The sequence below is a fragment of the Bufo gargarizans genome, chromosome 10, assembly GCF_014858855.1.
Source record: "Bufo gargarizans isolate SCDJY-AF-19 chromosome 10, ASM1485885v1, whole genome shotgun sequence".
NCBI lineage: Eukaryota > Metazoa > Chordata > Amphibia > Anura > Bufonidae > Bufo > Bufo gargarizans.
The window spans coordinates 3,326,129-3,347,263 of record NC_058089.1 but is presented as its reverse complement, the minus strand read 5'-3'; the positions used below and the strand labels follow the sequence as shown (position 1 = coordinate 3,347,263).

General features: G+C 48.1%; 1 protein-coding gene across 1 annotated transcript in view; it reads right to left on the bottom strand.

Moving 5' to 3' along the window:
• Positions 1-21,135, bottom strand: part of LOC122920716 — a 132,518-nt gene that overhangs the window by 13,196 nt on the left and 98,187 nt on the right. The window contains exons 8-11 of the mRNA XM_044270426.1: positions 7,513-7,821; positions 3,857-4,168; positions 1,700-2,005; positions 795-1,109 (exon numbers count right to left, since the gene is read on the bottom strand). Of these exons, the coding sequence (XP_044126361.1) occupies positions 795-1,109; positions 1,700-2,005; positions 3,857-4,168; positions 7,513-7,821 (1,242 nt within the window). The remainder of the gene's footprint in view (positions 1-794; positions 1,110-1,699; positions 2,006-3,856; positions 4,169-7,512; positions 7,822-21,135) is intronic.

Here is a 21,135-nt window from a genome sequence, read left to right as displayed (position 1 = left end):
AGCAACCTTCGGCACTCCAGCTGTTGTGAAACTAGAATTCCCAGCATGCTCCATTGTTCCTATGATATTTCTTAGAAGAGCAGAGCAGGTATGCATGCTGGGAGTTGTAGTTTTACAACAGTGGAGTGCCGGCGGTTGCCTACCCCTGTTGTAGCGTCTCGTTGCTGTCTGCCTCTGTGTGGGCAGGTAATATTTGCATTTCGCTGTACAGTGGGCCCCCAGAATGAGTTTTATTGGTGGGCCCTAGGCATCCCAGTCAGTCCCGGTCCTATGCCTGGTTCTAGGGAGGAGACTGGAGAAGCCGGCCCAATGCCTCGTCTCAGGGGGGAGACTGGAGAAGCTGGCCCTATGCCTCGTCTCAGGGGGGAGACTGGAGAAGCCAGCCCTATGCCTCGTCTCAGGGCGGAGACTGGAGAAGCCAGCCCTATGCCTCGTCTCAGGGGGGAGACTGGAGAAGCTGGCCCTATGCCTCGTCTCAGGGGGGAGACTGGAGAAGCTGGCCCAATGCCTCGCCTGTATTGTTTTGCACCTGAATTCCTCCAGTAAAGAAGCCCCCTGGTTACTGCAGACCCCGACTCTCTGGACTTATTTCCCATTGGGGTGCACCATGCCTTACCATCCCTTCCAGAGAGCAGCAACATGTGGTGACACCTCAACGGTGTCCAGGGGAACCAGCGTAGCGTTGGGGCCACCCCAAACCCAGAAACTGTAGGTTCACCTGAGAGCACGATCAATGTGAACACACGGTGCACTCTTACACCGTGTGTGTGTTTGTGAAATCAGAGTGCACTTACCTGAGAGGCGCAGGGTGCACAGCTGCTCATATAAATTCTTAGTGACAGAATGTGTCACCTCACAGCGGATGGACGCCCCATGGTCATTGTCCTGGGGAGAGAACCTCAGGCTGCTGGAACAAGTGCATAGAGAGTCCTTTCCAATCTGTGGATCTGATGTGGTGACAAAGTCGCTGGGAAACGGGTCGAACTCTTTATACCATTTCACCCGAATGTCTGGTGTGAATCCAGATATGGTCGCTGTGAATGTGGCTTCCTTCCCTGCGACAGGTCTCTCCGGCCGCACACTTATGTCTGAAAACTTTGGTGCTCTATCTGCAAGAAACCAAGAGAGAGCAAGATTACTGCGCTCAGCTGTGCACCTGCAGCGAGGAGACATCACAAGCCGGCCGGCCGTGCAGATCCCAATACCCCGACAGCCAGAGCCGCCATTGACACCCTTGGGGGGGTTTCTTTGGATGGAAGTAATTAGTCTCATTAGGAGGTAAACCTGCTATAACTGCTTCCAGCTACAACCATAGAGGAACGGAGGCCGTCAGAGTAAGATATTTCATCAGTGCAGATGTCGGGATCCAGCAGATGTCCCGTCCAGTGGTTATCTGCTGGACCGCACACATGCTCTCCTCGGGTCCTTGCCGCTTATCTCCTCTCCGCTCTTTATATAGTACATGATCACATTTCTCCCAACTCCTTGAGATAAGTGGCGCTTGCATCTCCTGATCTGCCCTACTCTGCTGAAAATGACTTCAACTTTCCAATATGTTTGGCCGCCTTCAGATCTCCAGGACTGCTGCCGGCAGGTGGAGTGGCCTTTATTGTACCTTTTATATGGTCACAGGGTTTCCACCTTAGAGAAGGCACTTTTTTCTATAATTTACTAATTTAGTCTCAGAGCAGTTTCTTACCCGGGAGCTTTATATAATGGGTCTTCTTGAGCGTCGCTGTCGTGTTCTTGGGCTTCACAGAGCAGGTGTAAGCTTTGGCGTAGTCCAGGGCTGTAGCAGTGATCTGCAGGGAGCAGGATACGGACCCGTCCTCCTCAGGGATTTGCTTCGCTACTCCTTGTCCGCTCTCCAGGGGTTTATCGCTCTTTAACCACTTCACCTCTACATCTTTCGGTTTAGCGTTGGTCACCTTGCAGCGCAGAGTCACAGGCTGGCCGTATCTGGCGTCACTGGGCTCGCTGGTGATGTCACTAAGGACTGGGGACCCTGAGAAGACATTTTAATTATACAGTAAATGAATGTTACATGCAGGTTTTACGGGGTGCCGGCCTAGATCCCCCTCCTGTCAGATTACAAGGGTCACTGACTATTGGCTCACAAGGTGTCTGGACTCCAGCGGGATACGGCCGCACATTGTCCCCATGATTGGGGCTGCAGCTATTGATTGATCAAGTATTCTACCGATTACTCCAACAATTAATCGAGTACTCTAATAAGAAAAAAACTATTGAAAGAATGTTTTCCTTTATAAAAACTAATCAGACCCCCCCCCCCCCCGACAATGCCATCATCAGACCCCCCTGCCTTCAGGCTCCCCCACCCAGTGTCATCAGTTGCCCCCCCCCCCCCCTTGTGCCATCAGCTGCCCCTTACAGTGCCATCAGCTCCCCCCTACAGTGCCATCAGCTCCCCCCTACAGTGCCATCAGCTCCCCCATACAGTGCCATCAGCCCCCCCTAACAATGCCATCAGCTGCCCCCCTCCAGTGCCATCAGCCCCCCGAAAGTGTCATCAGCTCCCCCCTCCACTGCCATCAGGTGCCCCCCCCCCCCCCAGTGCCATCAGCTTCCCCCCTTCCCCGTGCCATCTGGCTAGACACAAAGTCTAGGGTCCCTTTAAAATAATTATGATGCAAAACAACTCTTATAATGAACAGTAACCCTTCACATCCCAGTAGTTATGTTGTTCCTCACAGACAGCGCTGTATATCTGTGCACTAGGCACAGACCATGCTGTATATTAGAGATGAGCGAATTTCAGGTTATGAAATTTACTGGTAAAAGGAGAGGACTCTCCTGCATAACGGAAACTGGACGGATCAGTATTGCAGCCCATAGACTTCTATTATGATGGAATGAATAACGGAATGCCTCTAAAGGCATTCTGTTATGCATTCCGTCATAGAATTGGGTTATGGTCCATGATAACGGAATCCATACCGCAATTCACCTTTTACTAGTAAACGAAGCGTGAATGAATTTCAAAATATGAAATTCGCTCATCTCTGCTGTATCTCTGTGTACTAGGCACAGACCACGCTGTATTATCTGGGTTGCTCTGTACTGCAGCGCTCACATACAATGTACGCGCCTCCGCACAGCCTCTACAGAGCGGCGACCAATCACAGCGCTCTCACAGACGCCTCTAAACTTTGCATTACGGACAATGTACAGTAGTGTTTCTGAGTAAGACGTGCGCGCTACTTGTTGTAGCCAATGAAACTACATTTCCCGGCAAAGTAATGGCTGATAGCTGGGAATGTGCTTCGCTGCTTTTTGGTACAGGACGGGTAAGTGACTGGCGGGTGTGGTACACGCGGTCATGTGGGAGACGCTGCAGTAGCTGATAGAACCTGGTGGGTTAGTAGAAGCTTCTAGCGGAAGCTAAAGGGAACGCAGTCTGGAAACAGCGGTGGATATTAGCGGCTTTGCAGTACTATGAATGACACTGACAATTGCCGGCAGGTGACAACGGTGTGCGAGTAATGGCAAGCGCTTCACTCGCGCTCTGTGGTCACATGACACAAAATGTAGAAAATAATTTGCATGGAGGATTTTTTTGTGTCGAGTTACTTGATTAAATCGAGTAATTGTTTCGGCCCTACCCATGAGGAATGACAGGAGCAGGAGAGGTAACGGATTTCTCTGGATAATTGAGAGGAAACCAAGAGGAAAGTAAAAAGATACAAAATACGTGTTACCCCCGGAGCCTCCGCAGAATGAGTTCATCCAGGACTATAATCACCACCACTTTAAACATTCAGATTGTGCTGCTAGCTTTAAGAGCACAAAACACACAACCAGTCGGCTCCCAGTACAGGACTGGTGTGATAACTACCTGCCAGGGTGAATCTAAACTTTCTTTCGATAATCTGTTTGGAGTCATTCAGCTCCATACGGATCTCCTGCTCGTAAAAATCAGGAGTTACTAGACAGTTCACTTCTACGGTTCCCCGATACGTCCCAGACTCTGGATCCGGCTGAAAAGTCTTTTTGCACTTCTCTTCTGACATCTTTTGATTGTTTCTGAACCACAGAACTGTCAAGTCCGTAGAGTACAAGTCACTGACATCGCAGGAAAAGGTCACCGAAGTACCAGGCTCAGGAGACGGGGGAATACAAGAAATATCAGACACCGTGGGCTCCGAAACTGCAAGAGAGAAAATATAATAATATATACAGCACAGTATGGAGTCAGCAATGTGTGATATAGAATAACAGGTGTCATATACAGTACAGTATGGAGTCAGCGATGTGTGATATAGAATAACAGGTGTCATATACAGCACAGTATGGAGTCAGCAATGTGTGATATAGAATAACAGGTGTCATATACAGCACAGTATGGAGTCAGCAATGTGTGATATAGAATAACAGGTGTCATATACAGCACAGTATGGAGTCAGCAATGTGTGATATAGAATAACAGGTGTCATATACAGCACAGTATGGAGTCAGCGATGTGTGATATAGAATAACAGGTGACATATACAGTACAGTATGGAGTCAGTGATGTGTGATATAGAATAACAGGTTTCATATACAGCACAGTATGGAGTCAGCGATGTGTGATATAGAATAACAGGTGTCATACAGTACAGTATGGAGTCAGCGATGTGTGATATAGAATAACAGGTGTCATATACAGTACAGTATGGAGTCAGCGATGTGTGACATAGAATAACAGGTGTCATATACAGTACAGTATGGAGTCAGCGATGTGTGATATAGAATAACAGGTGTCATATACAGTACAGTATGGAGTCAGCGATGTGTGATATAGAATAACAGGTGTCATATACTGTACAGTATGGAGTCAGCGATGTGTGATATAGAATAACAGGTGTCATATACTGTACAGTATGGAGTCAGCGATGTGTGATATAGAATAACAGGTGTCATATACAGTACAGTATGGAGTCAGCGATGTGCGATATAGAATAACAGGTGTCATATACAGTACAGTATGGAGTCAGCGATGTGCGATATAGAATAACAGGTGTCATATACAGTACAGTATGGAGTCAGCGATGTGTGATATAGAATAACAGGTGTCATATACAGTACAGTATGGAGTCAGCGATGTGTGATATAGAATAACAGGTGTCATATACAGTACAGTATGGAGTCAGCGATGTGTGATATAGAATAACAGGCGTCATATACAGTACAGTATGGAGTCAGCGATGTGTGATATAGAATAACAGGTGTCATATACAGTACAGTATGGAGTCAGCGATGTGTGATATAGAATAACAGGTGTCATATACAGCACAGTATGGAGTCAGCAATGTGTGATATAGAATAACAGGTGTCATATACAGCACAGTATGGAGTCAGCAATGTGTGATATAGAATAACAGGTGTCATATACAGCACAGTATGGAGTCAGCTATGTATGATATAGAATAACAGGTGTCATGTACAGTATGGAGTCAGCGATGTGTGATATAGAATAACAGGTGTCATATACAGTACAGTATGGAGTCAGCGATGTGTGATATAGAATAACAGGTGTCATATACAGTACAGTATGGAGTCAGTGATGTGTGACATAGAATAACAGGTGTCATATACAGTACAGTATGGAGTCAGCGATGTGTGATATAGAATAACAGGTGTCATATACAGTACAGTATGGAGTCAGCTATGTATGATATAGAATAACAGGTGTCATGTACAGTATGGAGTCAGCGATGTGTGATATAGAATAACAGGTGTCATATACAGTACAGTATGGAGTCAGCTATGTATGATATAGAATAACAGGTGTCATGTACAGTACAGTACAGTATGGAGTCAGCGATGTGTGATATAGAATAACAGGTGTCATATACAGTACAGTATGGAGTCAGCTATGTATGATATAGAATAACAGGTGTCATGTACAGTATGGAGTCAGCGATGTGTGATATAGAATAACAGGTGTCATATACAGTACAGTATGGAGTCAGCGATGTGTGATATAGAATAACAGGTGTCATATACAGTACAGTATGGAGTCAGCTATGTATGATATAGAATAACAGGTGTCATGTACAGTATGGAGTCAGCGATGTGTGATATAGAATAACAGGTGTCATATACAGTACAGTATGGAGTCAGCGATGTGTGATATAGAATAACAGGTGTCATATACAGTACAGTATGGAGTCAGCGATGTGTGATATAGAATAACAGGTGTCATATACAGTACAGTATGGAGTCAGTGATGTGTGACATAGAATAACAGGTGTCATATACAGTACAGTATGGAGTCAGCGATGTGTGATATAGAATAACAGGTGTCATATACAGTACAGTATGGAGTCAGTGATATGTGACATAGAACAACAGGTGTCATATACAGTACAGTATGGAGTCAGCGATGTGTGATATAGAATAACAGGCGTCATATACAGTACAGTATGGAGTCAGCGATGTGTGATATACAATAACAGGCGTCATATACAGTACAGTAAGGAGTCAGTGATGTGCGATATAGAATAACGGGTGTCATATACAGTACAGTATGGAGTCAGCGATGTGTGATATAGAATAACAGGTGTCATATACAGTACAGTATGGAGTCAGCGATGGGAGATATACAATAACAGGTGTCATATACAGTACAGTATGGAGTCAGCGATGTGTGATATAGAATAACAGGTGTCATACAGTACAGTATGGAGTCAGCGATGTGTGATATAGAATAACAGGTGTCATATACAGTACAGTATGGAGTCAGCGATGGGAGATATACAATAACAGGTGTCATATACAGTACAGTATGGAGTCAGCGATGTGTGATATAGAATAACAGGTGTCATATACAGTACAGTATGGAGTCAGCGATGTGTGATATATAATAACAGGTGTCATATACAGTACAGTATGGAGTCAGCGATGTGTGATATAGAATAACAGGTGTCATATACAGAGTATAGTGTCTATACAGAAGATGATAAAGTATGTGGTACAAGACTATAAAGTCACGGATCATAAACTCTGTGTGTATATACAGTATATATAAGTATGACATATAACACTCATGCTCAGGACCCATATATCTGAGGCCCAACAAAATCATGAAATTACTGAAACAAGACAATAGGTAAGAATCAAATCAACTGCAGTCAGCGGTAAAACCAACTATGGCCACCATCCATGTGTGATAGGCGATTATGAAAATAGTTTATGTACCTCAGCTGTATGACTACAGCGGGCACAGTATATAGAGGATCCCGTCTCTGCTCTGCCAGAGCGGCCACAGTATATAGAGGATCCTGTCTCTGCTCTGCCAGAGCGGCCACAGTATATAGAGGATCCTGTCTCTGCTCTGCCAGAGCGGCCACAGTATATAGAGGATCCTGTCTCTGCTCTGCCAGAGCGGCCACAGTATATAGAGGATCAAATCTCTGCTCCACCAGAGCGGCCACAGTAAATAAAGGATCCTGTCTCAGCTCTGCCAGAGCGGCCACAGTATATAGAGGATCCTGTCTCAGCACTACTTACTCAGATCTTCCAGTTTCCACGTAGTTTTTCTCGTGACTCCAGTACTTCCATGTCTCACTTCACACGTGAATGTCTTTTTCAGGTCCTTCAATGTTGGGCAGTAACTCATGGAGCTGGTGACCTGGTACAGACCAGCCGGGTCAGGGAGGGAGTAGGTGAGGGTAGAGTTCAGCACCTGTCCATCTTCTGTGCGCCATGTGACCTCTATAGGTGCCGGGTAAAATGAATGGATCTTACAGGTCAGATTCATCTCCTCCATCACGTGGAGCTCGCCCTTTGTCTGCTGTATGGGACCCAGCACAGGAACAGCTGAGGGAACATCACACCGTCATCAGGCTGGATATCATTCTACATTAAAGGGCTTCTGTCACCCCACTAAACAGTTTTTTGTTTTTTTTTTGGTTACTTATAATCCCTATACTGCGATTTATGCATACATACTGCAATTAATCATTTTGGTTCAGCAGATTATGTTAAAAACGTACTTTTAAAATATGCAAATTATCTTGCTACCAGCAAGTAGGGCAGCTACTTGCTGGTAGCAGCCGCATCCTCCTATCCTAAAGATGCCCCCTCAGCATGTTGATTGACAGGGCCAGCGGACGGGATCTTTCTCTGCTGGCCCTGTTTGCATTCAAAATCTGGCGCCTGCGCCGTACCTGTCTTCAGTCGGCGCAGGCGCACTGAGAGGAGGACGCTTGCTCGGCCGCTCCATCCTCAATGCGCCTGCGCCGATGACGTCACATCTACACCCGGCACAGGCGCATTGAGGAAGGAGCGGCTGAGCGAGCGCCCCCCTTCTCAATGCGCCTGCGCCGGGTGTAGATGTGACGTCACGTTTTTAACATAATCTGCTGAACCAAAATGATTAATTACAGTATGTATGCATAAATCGCAGTATAGGGATTATAAGTAACCAAAAAAAAAAAAAAAAACAGTTTAGTGAGGTGACAGAAGCCCCTTAAGGATCATTTCTTCCTGTGATTAGTACCATGACCTGGAGGATCGCCCTGGAGGACTGCGACCCATCACCGGGCTCCTCTCTGAATCCCTGGACAGATTATTACAATGTAACCTATACTATGGTCCATATAAAGGACGATGCGTCCGATTGTTTTAGTAGCTGGAGGAGCGTATGCTGGTTACTATTACATCTGTTCATGTTTGTATCTGAGCTATGGAAACCATCACCGAATCCTAACCTCGCCGACACAAGCCTATCAGAGTACGGTAAATGTGCAGCAGCCAGCCAGACGCCTCGAGGTTTGCTTGGGATATTGGCGCCAATTGTGAGGACGCTACCGATATCCTGCATCCACCCCGCCCTGGGGTATTATCAGTACGTGACATCTGGGAAATATGACCTCTTCTGAAGGATATTTCCAGCTAACAAGGTTATGGCAGGTCCCAATTTACAGCCCCACAGAATATGGTGATGCAAAGAAAATTTTGTTTTCAAAGGTTTATTTTTTATTTTTTAAAGGGATTCTGTCACCCCACAACAGTCATTTTATTTTTTTTGGCTAGTTACATTCATTATAGCGCGATATATGAGAATATAATGGTGTCACTTACTTTCATGCGGCCGTTTCTCGAGAAAACGAAGTTTTATAATATGCAAATCCGGTCTCTACCAGCAAGTAGGGCGTCTACTTGCTGGTAGCCGCCGCAGAAAACCGCCCCCTCGTCGTGTTGATTGACAGGGCCAGCCGCGATCTCCTCCTCCGGCCGGCCCTGTCAGTATTTCAAAAATCGTGCGCCTCGTCTCCTCAGAACTCCCTCAGTGCGCCTGTGCCGATGACATCACCGAAAGAGAAGACGTCATCGGCGCAGGCGCACTGAGGGAGTTCTGCGGAGACGAGCCTCCTCATCTCAGAGCGCCTACGCCGAATGAACAGAGGCGCGCGATTTTTGAAATACTGACAGGGCCGGACGGAGGAGGAGATCGCGGCTGGCCCTGTCAATCAACACGACGAGGGGGCGGTTTTCTGCGGCGGCTACCAGCAAGTAGACGCCCTACTTGCTGGTAGAGACCGGATTTGCATATTATAAAACTTCGTTTTCTCGAGAAACGGCCGCATGAAAGTAAGTGACACCATTATATTCTCATATATCGCACTATAATGAATGTAACTAGCCCAAAAAAAAAAAAAAAAGACTGTTGTGGGGTTACAGAAGCCCTTTAAGTAGTAAAACAAAATACTTACCGTGAACGTTGTAAAAACAAAACCCGGAAAGCCATAGTTGTGTGTGTGTTTTTTTTTTTTTTTTTTTTTTTATTACGCCCGACAAAGAATGTTTTGCCTTAAAAAACAAGTCTAACCAAGACCTTTAGCCCCCGATTACTTAGTTTGGAGGGCGGCATCACCATATTCTGACCCCCAGAACATTTTTATAGTTATATTTGCTGAGTTGTGTGGGGGCTCATTTGTTGCAGGACAATCTGTAGTTTTTATTGACACCATTTTGGAGTGTGTGAGACATTTTGTATTACATTTTTTGTGTAAGATAAGCAATGAATAAATGGTAAATTGGCCATTTGACCTTTTTTTCGGTTTACGCCATTCGCCAAATTTGAAAAAAATTTTTACCGTATATTTTAATAGTACGGGTTTTTTCGGTTTGCAGGGATACCCATGATGTTTATTTTTTTATTTTTTGTTATTTATGTATTTATTTATTTTTATATGCAAAGGGGGTTGATTGAACCTTTTATTTTTTTTTTTACTTTTTTTAATTGATTTTGAAACTCTTATTTGAGCCTAAAAAAATCCCAATTTTTTTTTTTTATTCGGATAATTAAAATCCATTTATTACTCAGAATTGCTGATTTCTTATGTTGGCCTTCCACCTGGTGGCCAAAATAAGAATTGCACCTTTAATGCCCTAAGTCTCTTCAGTGAGACTCAGCGTATTAAAAGGGTCGTCCCGAGTTCAGAGCTGAACCCGGACATATCCCCATTTTCACCCAGGCGGCCCCCCTGACAAGAGCATCGGAGCAGTCCAGGGCAAAGGCATTTTCTGGAGTTCCGGTGACGTACCGGGCTCTCCATAGGGCTGCCAGGCGGAGGCTTCTGCCCAGCAGTGAGCCTGTAAAATGGCTAGGGCAGTGCTAAAGCCTGCCCATCAGAGCCGGTGACATCACTGAACACACTGCTGGGCAGAAGCCTCCTCCCAGCAGTGTGTTATAGTAAATAAAAGAGCCGTTGCCCTGCACAATCCAGCGCAGGGTAAGTGAGAGCATCGGAGCATAAACTGCTCTGATGCCAACATCCTTACTGGCCGCAGATCACTTGATCATGGCATCTAAAGGCTTTAAAGGGAACCTTTCACCTCCAAAAACAATCCCAAGCCGCCAGCAGTACCTGAGAGTAGGCAGCAGCGCGTTTCCGAGGATCATTTTCTTTCTGAAGGCCGATGCGGCTAAAGCTCAGAAAAAGTTCTTTTATCCCCTGCCCCCATGATTTTCTAGTCAAGTCAAGGTAACCACGCCCCCTTCCCTGTGACTGACAGCAGGCTGTTCAGCAAAGGCAGCCGAACTCTCTGCATAAGCGCCGTCAGTCACAGGGAAGGGGCGCGGGTACCGTGACTTGAAGCATGACTAGAAAATCACGGGGGCAGGGGATAAAAAGGAGATTTTTGTGAAACTCACCTGTAAAATCTTTTTCTCGTCTTTTCCATTGGGGGACACAGCTCCCACCCATTATTCCTGTTGCAGGAGGGGTCTTTAGTTCAGTTTTTCTGTTTCTGGTTGGACCTTATGGCTTGGTCCGATGGTTTCCATGATTTTTTCTTGCTCCTTCTCCTACTGCTTGTGCAACGCCTGAGTTCCTCCTGGTGGAGTCTGGGGGTATAGCCCGAGGAGGAGGAGCTCTTTCATTTGCATAGTGTCCCTCCTACTAATACCTCTAAGCTATACCCATGGTCTGTGTCCCCCAATGGAAAAGACGAGAAAAAGATTTTACAGGTGAGTTTCACAAAAATCTCCTTTTCTCGTGCTTTTTTCCATTGGGGGACACAGATCATGGGACGTCCAAAAGCAGTCCATGGGGTGGGAAAAAATACCAGCACCGCCAGGAGGAACGCCCCAACGGTCAAACAGGAACAACACCCTCCAAAACCCTGCGGCCAAAGGCGCATCAGCCGAAGCCAGTGAATGCAACTGACAAAAATTTGCTAAGGTATGCAAGGACGACTAGGTGGCCGCCGTACACAGCTGAGACGCAGAGGCACGACTGCGTCTTGCCCAGGAAGCCCCCTCCGCCCCAATGGAGAGAACGGCAATTCTAGCCGGGGGAACTCCACCACAAGCGTGACAAGCCGCGGAAATAGCCAAGCAGATCCAGAGCGCCAAGAACGGCGGACGGAAGCAGTAGCCGCGAGACACACCTCCAGGACCCGTACAACATCCAGGGAATGCAGAGTGCATTCCTTGGGGATAGCCGGAGAAGGACAAAAGGAAGGCAGGACAAGATCCTCATCAAGGCGGAAGGGAGAGACCACCCTGGGCAAAAAGAAGGGGACTGGACGGAGCACAACCTAATCCTGGTGGAAAACCAGAAAGTCTCCTGACAGGAAAGAGCGGCCAGCTCCGACACCAGTCTGACTTAAAAGCTCGTGATGGGACGTGAACTCACAGCCACTGCATAATAGCCCAGAACTTTAATCACTACGCTATGTAGCTGTATCAGAAGCTATGGTCACAAGGAAGTCCAGATGAGAACAGTCAGAGAGACCCTCCTCAAAGGCTCGAAGGGGGCCGACTGCAGAGCGCGCAGAACCAAATTGAGATCCCAAGGAGACAAAGGGGGAACATACGGGGAACCGAATGCGCCACCCCCGAAGAAAGGTCACCACCGGACCCTTAAGAGCAAGGGACTCTGACGGCCCGCGCCGAAACCTGACCTTACCGGGAACTAAGCGACAGTCCCTGCACAAGCCCAGACTGAAGAAAAGACAGTACCATCAAGATGGAAAACCGAAGGGGAGGGAACCCCGAACCCTCAAAAAAGGATAGGAAGGCCATCCAGGTACGATAGTAAATCCGGGAGGAAGAAGACTTCCCCGGACTGATCATGGTCCTAACCACTGAATCCGAGAACCCCATCTTTATCAGGATGGCGGTTTCAACAGTCACGCCGGTAAACGAAGAGACCGCAAATTCCGGTGGCAGAACGGGCCCTGAGACAGTAGGTCCTGTCCGTCGGGAAGAGGCCATGGGGCGTCCGCCAGCAACCGAGCCACGTCCGAAAAAACCACGCGCGGCGAGGCCACTCTGGGGTGATGAGAACGGTCGGAGTCCCTTCCGCCTCGAACTGGCGTAGACCCTTTGGTAGGAGAGGAAAACAGAGGAGGCTGAAGTCCTGCCACGGAGACACCTGCGCATCCATCCGTACGCCTCCGGATCTCGGGCGCGAGCCAGGACCACTGGGATCTTGTTGTTGAACCCGGACGCCATTAAGTCCACATCCGGACGGTCCCATCTGTGGCAGATTTCCTCGAACCCTTCTGGATGCAGAGACCACCCGCTTGGATCCACCGTGTTGTGGCTTAGAAAGTCCGCTGTCCAGTTGTCCACTCCTGGAATGCAAACTGCTGACAACACCGGAACGTGCGTCTCCGCCCACGTCAGAATTCTCTTCACCTCCTGCATCACCATCCGGCTGCGGGTCCCGCCCTGATGGTTGATATAGGCCACGGCCGCGGCATTGCCCGTTTGAACCCGCACTGGGAGGCCCGCAAGGAGAGAGGTCCAATAGGAGAGAGAGAGCGGAAAAAATCGCCCTCAGTTCCAGAAAGTTGATTGGAAGGCGAGACTCTGCCGCCGACCAAATTCCTTGAACCGTGCGAGACTGGAAAACGCCCCCCCCAACCCAGGATGCTGGCATCGGTGGCGGCTGATCGTCCAGGAGAATGCGAGAAAGGAACTCCCCGACCTCAGGTTCTTTGGGAACAGCCACCAAGGGAGAGCTGCCCGAACCCGCTGAAAGGTAAAGGATCTCCTGTTGCGCCAGGCGAGTGTGAAACTGGGCATATGGAAGGCCTCGAAAGAGGCTACCATAAGACCCAGGACCTGCAAGTATTCCCGAATGGAGAGGCACGGGGAGCGCAGCAGATGCGACACTGCCCCCTGGACCTGGGAGGACTTGAAGGCTGGTAGAATACTTAGGCAGCCGAGGTGTCCAAAATCACCCTCCGGAAGGAGAGCCTCTGGGACGGGAAGAGGCAGGAGTTTGGGAAAGTTACCAGCCAGCCGAACCGTTCCAGGGTCTGAACAGTGATCCGGACGCTGCCCGTGGTCTGCGGTAGAGAGGGGGGCCTCTATACGGATATCGTCCCGATAGGGCAGCAAAGGAATGCCCCTGGTACGAAGAAGCGCCATGAGCGGTCCAGGACCGTGGCAAGGACCCGCGGGGTGGTCGCCAACCCGAAGGAAGGGCGACAAACTGACAGTGTCGACCCATAATGGCGAAGCGCAGGAATCGATGGTGGGATTCCGCAATCGGGACATGTGATAGGCCTAGGAGCAGCAGGGCGGGCTGACTGGGCCCTCTAGTGCCGGGAAGGCTGGTGCAAAGGAAGGGCTCTTTGCGGGCGACCTGAGACCCCCGGCGGAGGAAGCAGGCGACGGCCTACCAGATGAGAAACGGCAAAAGGCATGCAGAGATGAACTCGTCCAGCTGATCCCCATAAGGTCTGGAAACCCCAAAGGGGAGATTAGCAAGGGAACGCTTGGTGGAGGCGTCAGCATCCCACACCTTCAATCAAATCTCTTCGCGCTGAGTGACAGAGATGGCCAACCTGCGGGCAAAGAGGGAAACAATGTCCCTAGAAGCTTCGCAAAGAATCTTAGAAGCCTGAGACATCTGGAGAACCAACTCCAGTGTGTTAGTAGCCGCATCTCGTACCGCCAGTTCCTGGTGGTGGTGTTGTAACCACACCGAGAGAGCACTGGCTACCCCTGCTGAGTGAAAGGTAGGTCACAGGGACGCGCTGCCAGCGAAAAAAGGACCTGGAAGAGAGTCTATGCGTCTGTCTACAGCATCCTGGAAAGAGGAACTGACTAAGACAGGAAGGGCCACATAATTGGCTAATCCGGCCACCGGAGGATCCACCTTAGGGGGAGGAGACACCTCTCCTCGCCGTCAGCAGGGAAAGGAAAGTATATTCATGCGCTGGGTGGTCGAGAACCTTATTAAGACCACCCCAGGCCCTGGACATGACCGCGGAAAAATCCCTCATGGACCGGGAACATGGTAGTCTCCGACTGCCTGGACGGAAAAAGGGGGAACTCCTGACCAGTGGAAGGAGGAGAATCCCCTTGGAGAATAAAGGTGTCTCGGACAGTCACCACTAAGTCAGCCACCCTGGTGGAGAGCTTAGGCGAGGGGTCCCGCTCCATGACCTAATCAGAGCCGGAAATTCTCCTTCAGACTTGCGCTCCCTAAGGGAGGGGAGAGTCGCCCGAACGCGCCTCTAGACGAGGGGGGGGGGGGGGAGAGCCAGAGCCATCCGAGGAGGGATGCTGCTGCTCACGCTCCCTGTTAGTAGTCGGGCGTCTTCTGTGGAAAACCACTTAGAGAGGTGGTTGGCGTCACAGGATTTGAAAATGCCCTATAGTCCAAAAAGGACCTGGCTCGTCCGAGCCGGATAATTCTCCTTCGGATTACTCTCCCTAGGGAGGGGGAAGAGCAGTCCGCAAGCGCCACCGGCGAGGTGAGGGGGGTGGAGAGACGGAGACATCCGAGGTGGGATGCTGCCGCTCACGCTGCCTCTTCGTAGTCAGTCACCCACTGTGGGGACCACTGAGAGAGATGGAGTCGTTAGCGCCACAGGATTAAAGGACATGGTTGCCTTGGCGACTAAGACCAATTTAGCGGCCGCGCTGGACATGGCAGATGCCCAAGCGGGGACCGCAGGCCCCCAGGGACGTGGAGGAGGGGTGGAGGAGGGGGGTAAGGCAGGGATGCAGGTAATACTTATCTGCTCCTGCAGAACTTCTCCTGCAGAATCTTCTCCCTCGACTCCAGGACCAGCAGGGATGCACCTCATCAGGCTTCTGACTCCTTGTCCAGGAGTGCAGTGTTCTGGTGGAGGGTGGCAGCAGGAGACCCAGTAGCTGGTGGGATACCGGAGCTGCAGGTCGAGCCCGGATCCACTTGTCTTCTTTGGGGGGCAATGGAGGCAGCCAGGCAGCGTCCAAGGACGGCAGCGGGCATTCCACGGGGGACCAGGAAGGCGCCATGCCGACCTGTGTCCCCATCTAGAATAATATAAACAATTTTTGAAGGCTGAAAGGGGCTTTGAACTCAGAAAGCCTGGACATGGGGCAGCAGCAGCAGTACCACTGAGCTACCAGCTTGCCTGGCACAAAACGGAGTAGAGTGATGAGGAGCTGCACGGCCATGAGCAAACAGAGTCTCCGGTGTAAGGAGAGTCAGAGCGGCATGCCGAGGCTCCGCCTCCCCGAACGCGTCATTATGGCGCGAAAAAAGCGCGCGAAAAATAAGCGCGCGCGCGAAAATATGCGCGAAAATAAGCGCACGCGCGAAAATATGCGCGAAAATAAGCGCACGCGCGAGAATAAGCGCACGCGCGAAAATATGCGCGGAAATAAGCGCACGCGCGCGGAAATAAGCGCGCGCGTGATTTAAACAAACACCACGTGGAGGAGCGGCCTGCCGGCGGGCGCTGAGGGAGCGCAGCAGCCAAGGCCCGACGAGAGAAGCGCTGAAGCCCACAGTTTAAGGGGGAAGAGATGCCAATACTCCAGTGCCAAAATGAAGAAAGTGCCCCATCAGGATCCTTCTTCAAGTTCACCCAGGTAGCCACAGACAAATAGACACAGAGGGAGGGGGAGGGATTGGGCAACACTTATCTGCTCAGCATGCTCCCTCGATGTCCAGACCAGCAGGGATGCGCCTCTTCAGACTTCTGACTCCAATCCAGGAGAACAGTGCTCTGGAGGAGGGTAGGCAGCAGGCGTCCCAGCAGCTGGTGGGATGCCGGAGCTAACAGGTCGAGCCCGGATCCACTTATCTTCTTGGGGGGAAATGGAGGCAGCCAGGCAACGTCCCAAAGACGGCGGCGGGCACTCCACGGGGGACCAGGAAGGCGCCATGCCGACCTGTGTCCCCATCTAGAATAAAAATAACAAAAAGGAGTAGAATCAGAGAGTGTCAACCTCCTTCACCAGACACTAAGCAAAGACTGAGTTCCTCCTGGTGGAGTCTGGGGGTATAGCCCGAGGAGGAGGAGCTCTTTCATTTGCATAGTGTCCCTCCTACTAATACCTCTAAGCTATACCCATGGTCTGTGTCCCCCAATGGAAAAAAGCACGAGAAAGAACGTTTTCTGAGCTTTAGCCGCACCGGCCTTCAGGAAGAAAATTATCGTCGGACACACGCTGCTGGCTACTCTCAGGTACTGCTGGCGGCTTATAAATATAACTTATGTTTCAGACTAATTTATCAAGAATAACTACCAAATATAATGTAAATTTCACATATTTACCATTCAGTAGTTCTAAAAGTAGTTTTTTTCTCTGCCGCCCACTAGGTTTTCAATTACCATGACATCGACCTGTAGTTCTGAGGCTTTGTCAGGTCGAGCATGCTCAGTGTGTTGCTATCAATTCTCTAGCTAGGGCGTGTCAGTGTGCTGGTGATTAGAGTAGAGGGGGCGTGGCCATACTGTATATCAGGCAGCCAATCAATAAACATCAACACTCTCAGCAGGAAAGCGAGGGATTGTGGGGATTGTAGTTTTGTGAGGGAAGATCAGGCGCCATGATACCCTCAGTGTGTTGCAGACTCACACAGGAGCTGGACAAATGGACTGCACGGTAAAAAGAAGCTCTGGTTATATGTACAGGTATGGGCTCTGGTTATATGTACAGGTATGGGCTCTGGTTATATGTACAGGTATGGGCTCTGGTTATATGTACAGGTATGGGCTCTGGTTATATGTACAGGTATGGGCTCTGGTTATATGTACAGGTATGGGCTCTGGTTATATGTACAGGTATGGGCTCTGGTTATATGTACAGGTATGGGCTCTGGTTATATGTACAGGTATGGGCTCTGGTTATATGTACAGGTATGGGCTCTGGTTATATGTACAGGTATGGGCTCTGGTTATATGTACAGGTATGGGCTCTGGTTATATGTACAGGTATGGGCTCTGGTTATATGTACAGGTATGGGCTCTGGTTATATGTACGGGTATGGGCTCTGGTTATATGTACGGGTATGGGCTCTGGTTATATGTACGGGTATGGGCTCTGGTTATATGTACGGGTATAGGCTCTGGTTATATGTACAGGTATGGGCTCTGGTTATATGTACAGGTATGGGCTCTGGTTATATGTACGGGTATGGGTTCTGGTTATATGTACAGGTATGGGCTCTGGTTATACAGACGTGGACAAAATTGTTGGTACCCTTTGGTCAATGAAAGAAAAAGTCACAATGGTCACAGAAATAACTTTAATCTGACAAAAGTAATAATAAATTAAAATTCTATAAATGTTAACCAATGAAAGTCAGACATTGTTTTTCAACCATGCTTCAACAGAATTATGTAAAAAAATAAACTCATGAAACAGGCATGGACAAAAATGATGGTACCCCTAACTTAATATTTTGTTGCGCAACCTTTTGAGGCAATCACTGCAATCAAACGCTTCCTGTAACTGTCAATGAGACATCTGCACCTCTCAGCAGGTATTTTGGCCCACTCCTCATGAGCAAACTGCTCCAGTTGTGTCCGGTTTGAAGGGTGCCTTTTCCAGACTGCATGTTTCAGCTCCTTCCAAAGATGCTCAATAGGATTGAGGTCAGGGCTCATAGAAGGCCACTTTAGAATAGTCCAATTTTTTCCTCTTAGCCATTCTTGGGTGTTTTTAGCGGTGTGTTTTGGGTCATTGTCCTGTTGCAAGACCCATGACCTGCGACTGAGACCAAGCTTTCTGACACTGGCTAGTACATTTCTCTCTAGAATTCCTTGATAGTCTTGAGATTTCATTGTACCCTGCACAGATTCAAGACACCCTGTGCCAGACGCAGCAAAGCAGCCCCAGAACATAACAGAGCCTCCTCCATGTTTCACAGTAGGGACAGTGTTCTTTTCTTGATATGCTTCATTTTTTCGTCTGTGAACATACAGCTGATGTGCCTTGGCAAAAACTTCGATTTTTGTCTCATCTGTCCACAGGACATTCTCCCAGAAGCTTTGTGGCTTGTCAACATGTAGTTTGGCATATTCCAGTCTTGCTTTTTTATGATTCGTTTTCAACAATGGTGTCCTCCTTGGTCGTCTCCCATGTAGTCCACTTTGGCTCAAACAACGACGGATGGTGCGATCTGACACTGATGTTCCTTGAGCATGAAGTTCACCTTGAATCTCTTTAGAAGTCTTTCTAGGCTCTTTTGTTACCATTCGGATTATCCGTCTCTTAGATTTGTCATCAATTTTCCTCCTGCGGCCACGTCCAGGGAGGTTGGCTACAGTCCCATGGATCTTAAACTTATGAATAATATGTGCAACTGTACTCACAGGAACATCTAGTTGCTTGGAGATGGTCTTATAGCCTTTACCTTTAACATGCTTGTCTATAATTTTCTTTCTGATCTCTTGAGACAGCTCTTTCCTTTGCTTCCTCTGGTCCATGTCGAGTGTGGTACACACCATATCACCAAACAACACAGTGATTACCTGGAGCCATATATATAGGCCCAATGGCTGATTACAAGGTTGTAGACACCTGTGATGCTAATTAGTGGACACACCTTGAATTAACATGTCCCTTTGGTCACATTATGTTCTGTGTTTTCTAGGGGTACCATCATTTTTGTCCATGCCTGTTTCATGAGTTTATTTTTTTACATAATTCTGTTGAAGCATGGTTGAAAAACAATGTCTGACTTTCATTGGTTAACATTTATAGAATTTTAATTTATTATTACTTTTGTCAGATTAAAGTTATTTCTGTGACCATTGTGACTTTTTCTTTCATTGACCAAAGGGTACCAACAATTTTGTCCACGTCTGTATGTACAGGTATGGGCTCTGGTTATATGTACAGGTATGGGCTCTGGTTATATGTACAGGTATGGGCTCTGGTTATATGTACAGGTATGGGCTCTGGTTATATGTACAGGTATGGGCTCTGGTTATATGTACAGGTATGGGCTCTGGTTATATGTACAGGTATGGGCTCTGGTTATATGTACAGGTATGGGCTCTGGTTATATGTACAGGTATGGGCTCTGGTTATATGTACAGGTATGGGCTCTGGTTATATGTACAGGTATGGGCTCTGGTTATATGTACAGGTATGGGCTCTGGTTATATGTACGGGTATGGGTTCTGGTTATATGTACAGGTATGGGCTCTGGTTATATGTACAGGTATGGGTTCTGGTTATATGTACGGGTATAGGCTCTGGTTATATGTACAGGTATGGGCTCTGGTTATATGTACAGGTATGGGCTCTGGTTATATGTACAGGTATGGGCTCTGGTTATATGTACAGGTATGGGCTCTGGTTATATGTACAGGTACGGGCTCTGGTTATATGTACAGGTACGGGCTCTGGTTATATGTACGGGTACAGGCTCTGGTTATATGTACAGGTACGGGCTCTGGTTATATGTACAGGTATGGGCTCTGGTTATATGTACAGGTATGGGCTCTGGTTATATGTACAGGTATGGGCTCTGGTTATATGTACAGGTATGGGCTCTGGTTATATGTACAGGTATGGGCTCTGGTTATATGTACAGGTATGGGCTCTGGTTATATGTACAGGTATGGGCTCTGGTTATATGTACAGGTATGGGCTCTGGTTATATGTACAGGTATGGGCTCTGGTTATATGTACAGGTATGGGCTCTGGTTATATGTACAGGTATGGGCTCTGGTTATATGTACAGTATGGGCTCTGGTTATATGTACAGGTATGGGCTCTGGTTATATGTACAGGTATGGGCTCTGGTTATATGTACAGGTATGGGCTCTGGTTATATGTACAGGTATGGGCTCTGGTTATATGTACAGGTATGGGCTCTGGTTATATGTACAGGTATGGGCTCTGGTTATATGTACAGGTATGGGCTCTGGTTATATGTACAGGTATGGGCTCTGGTTATATGTACAGGTATGGGCTCTGGTTATATGTACAGGTATGGGCTCTGGTTATATGTACGGGTATGGGCTCTGGTTATATGTACGGGTATGGGCTCTGGTTATATGTACGGGTATGGGCTCTGGTTATATGTACGGTATGGGCTCTGGTTATATGTACGGGTGTGGGGTATGGCTCTGGTTATATGTACAGGTATGGGCTCTGGTTATATGTACGGGTATGGGTTCTGGTTATATGTACAGGTATGGGCTCTGGTTATATGTACAGGTATGGGCTCTGGTTATATGTACAGGTATGGGCTCTGGTTATATGTACAGGTATGGGCTCTGGTTATATGTACAGGTATGGGCTCTGGTTATATGTACAGGTATGGCTCTGGTTATATGTACAGGTATGGGCTCTGGTTATATGTACAGGTATGGGCTCTGGTATATGTACAGGTATGGGCTCTGGTTATATGTACGGGTATGGGTTCT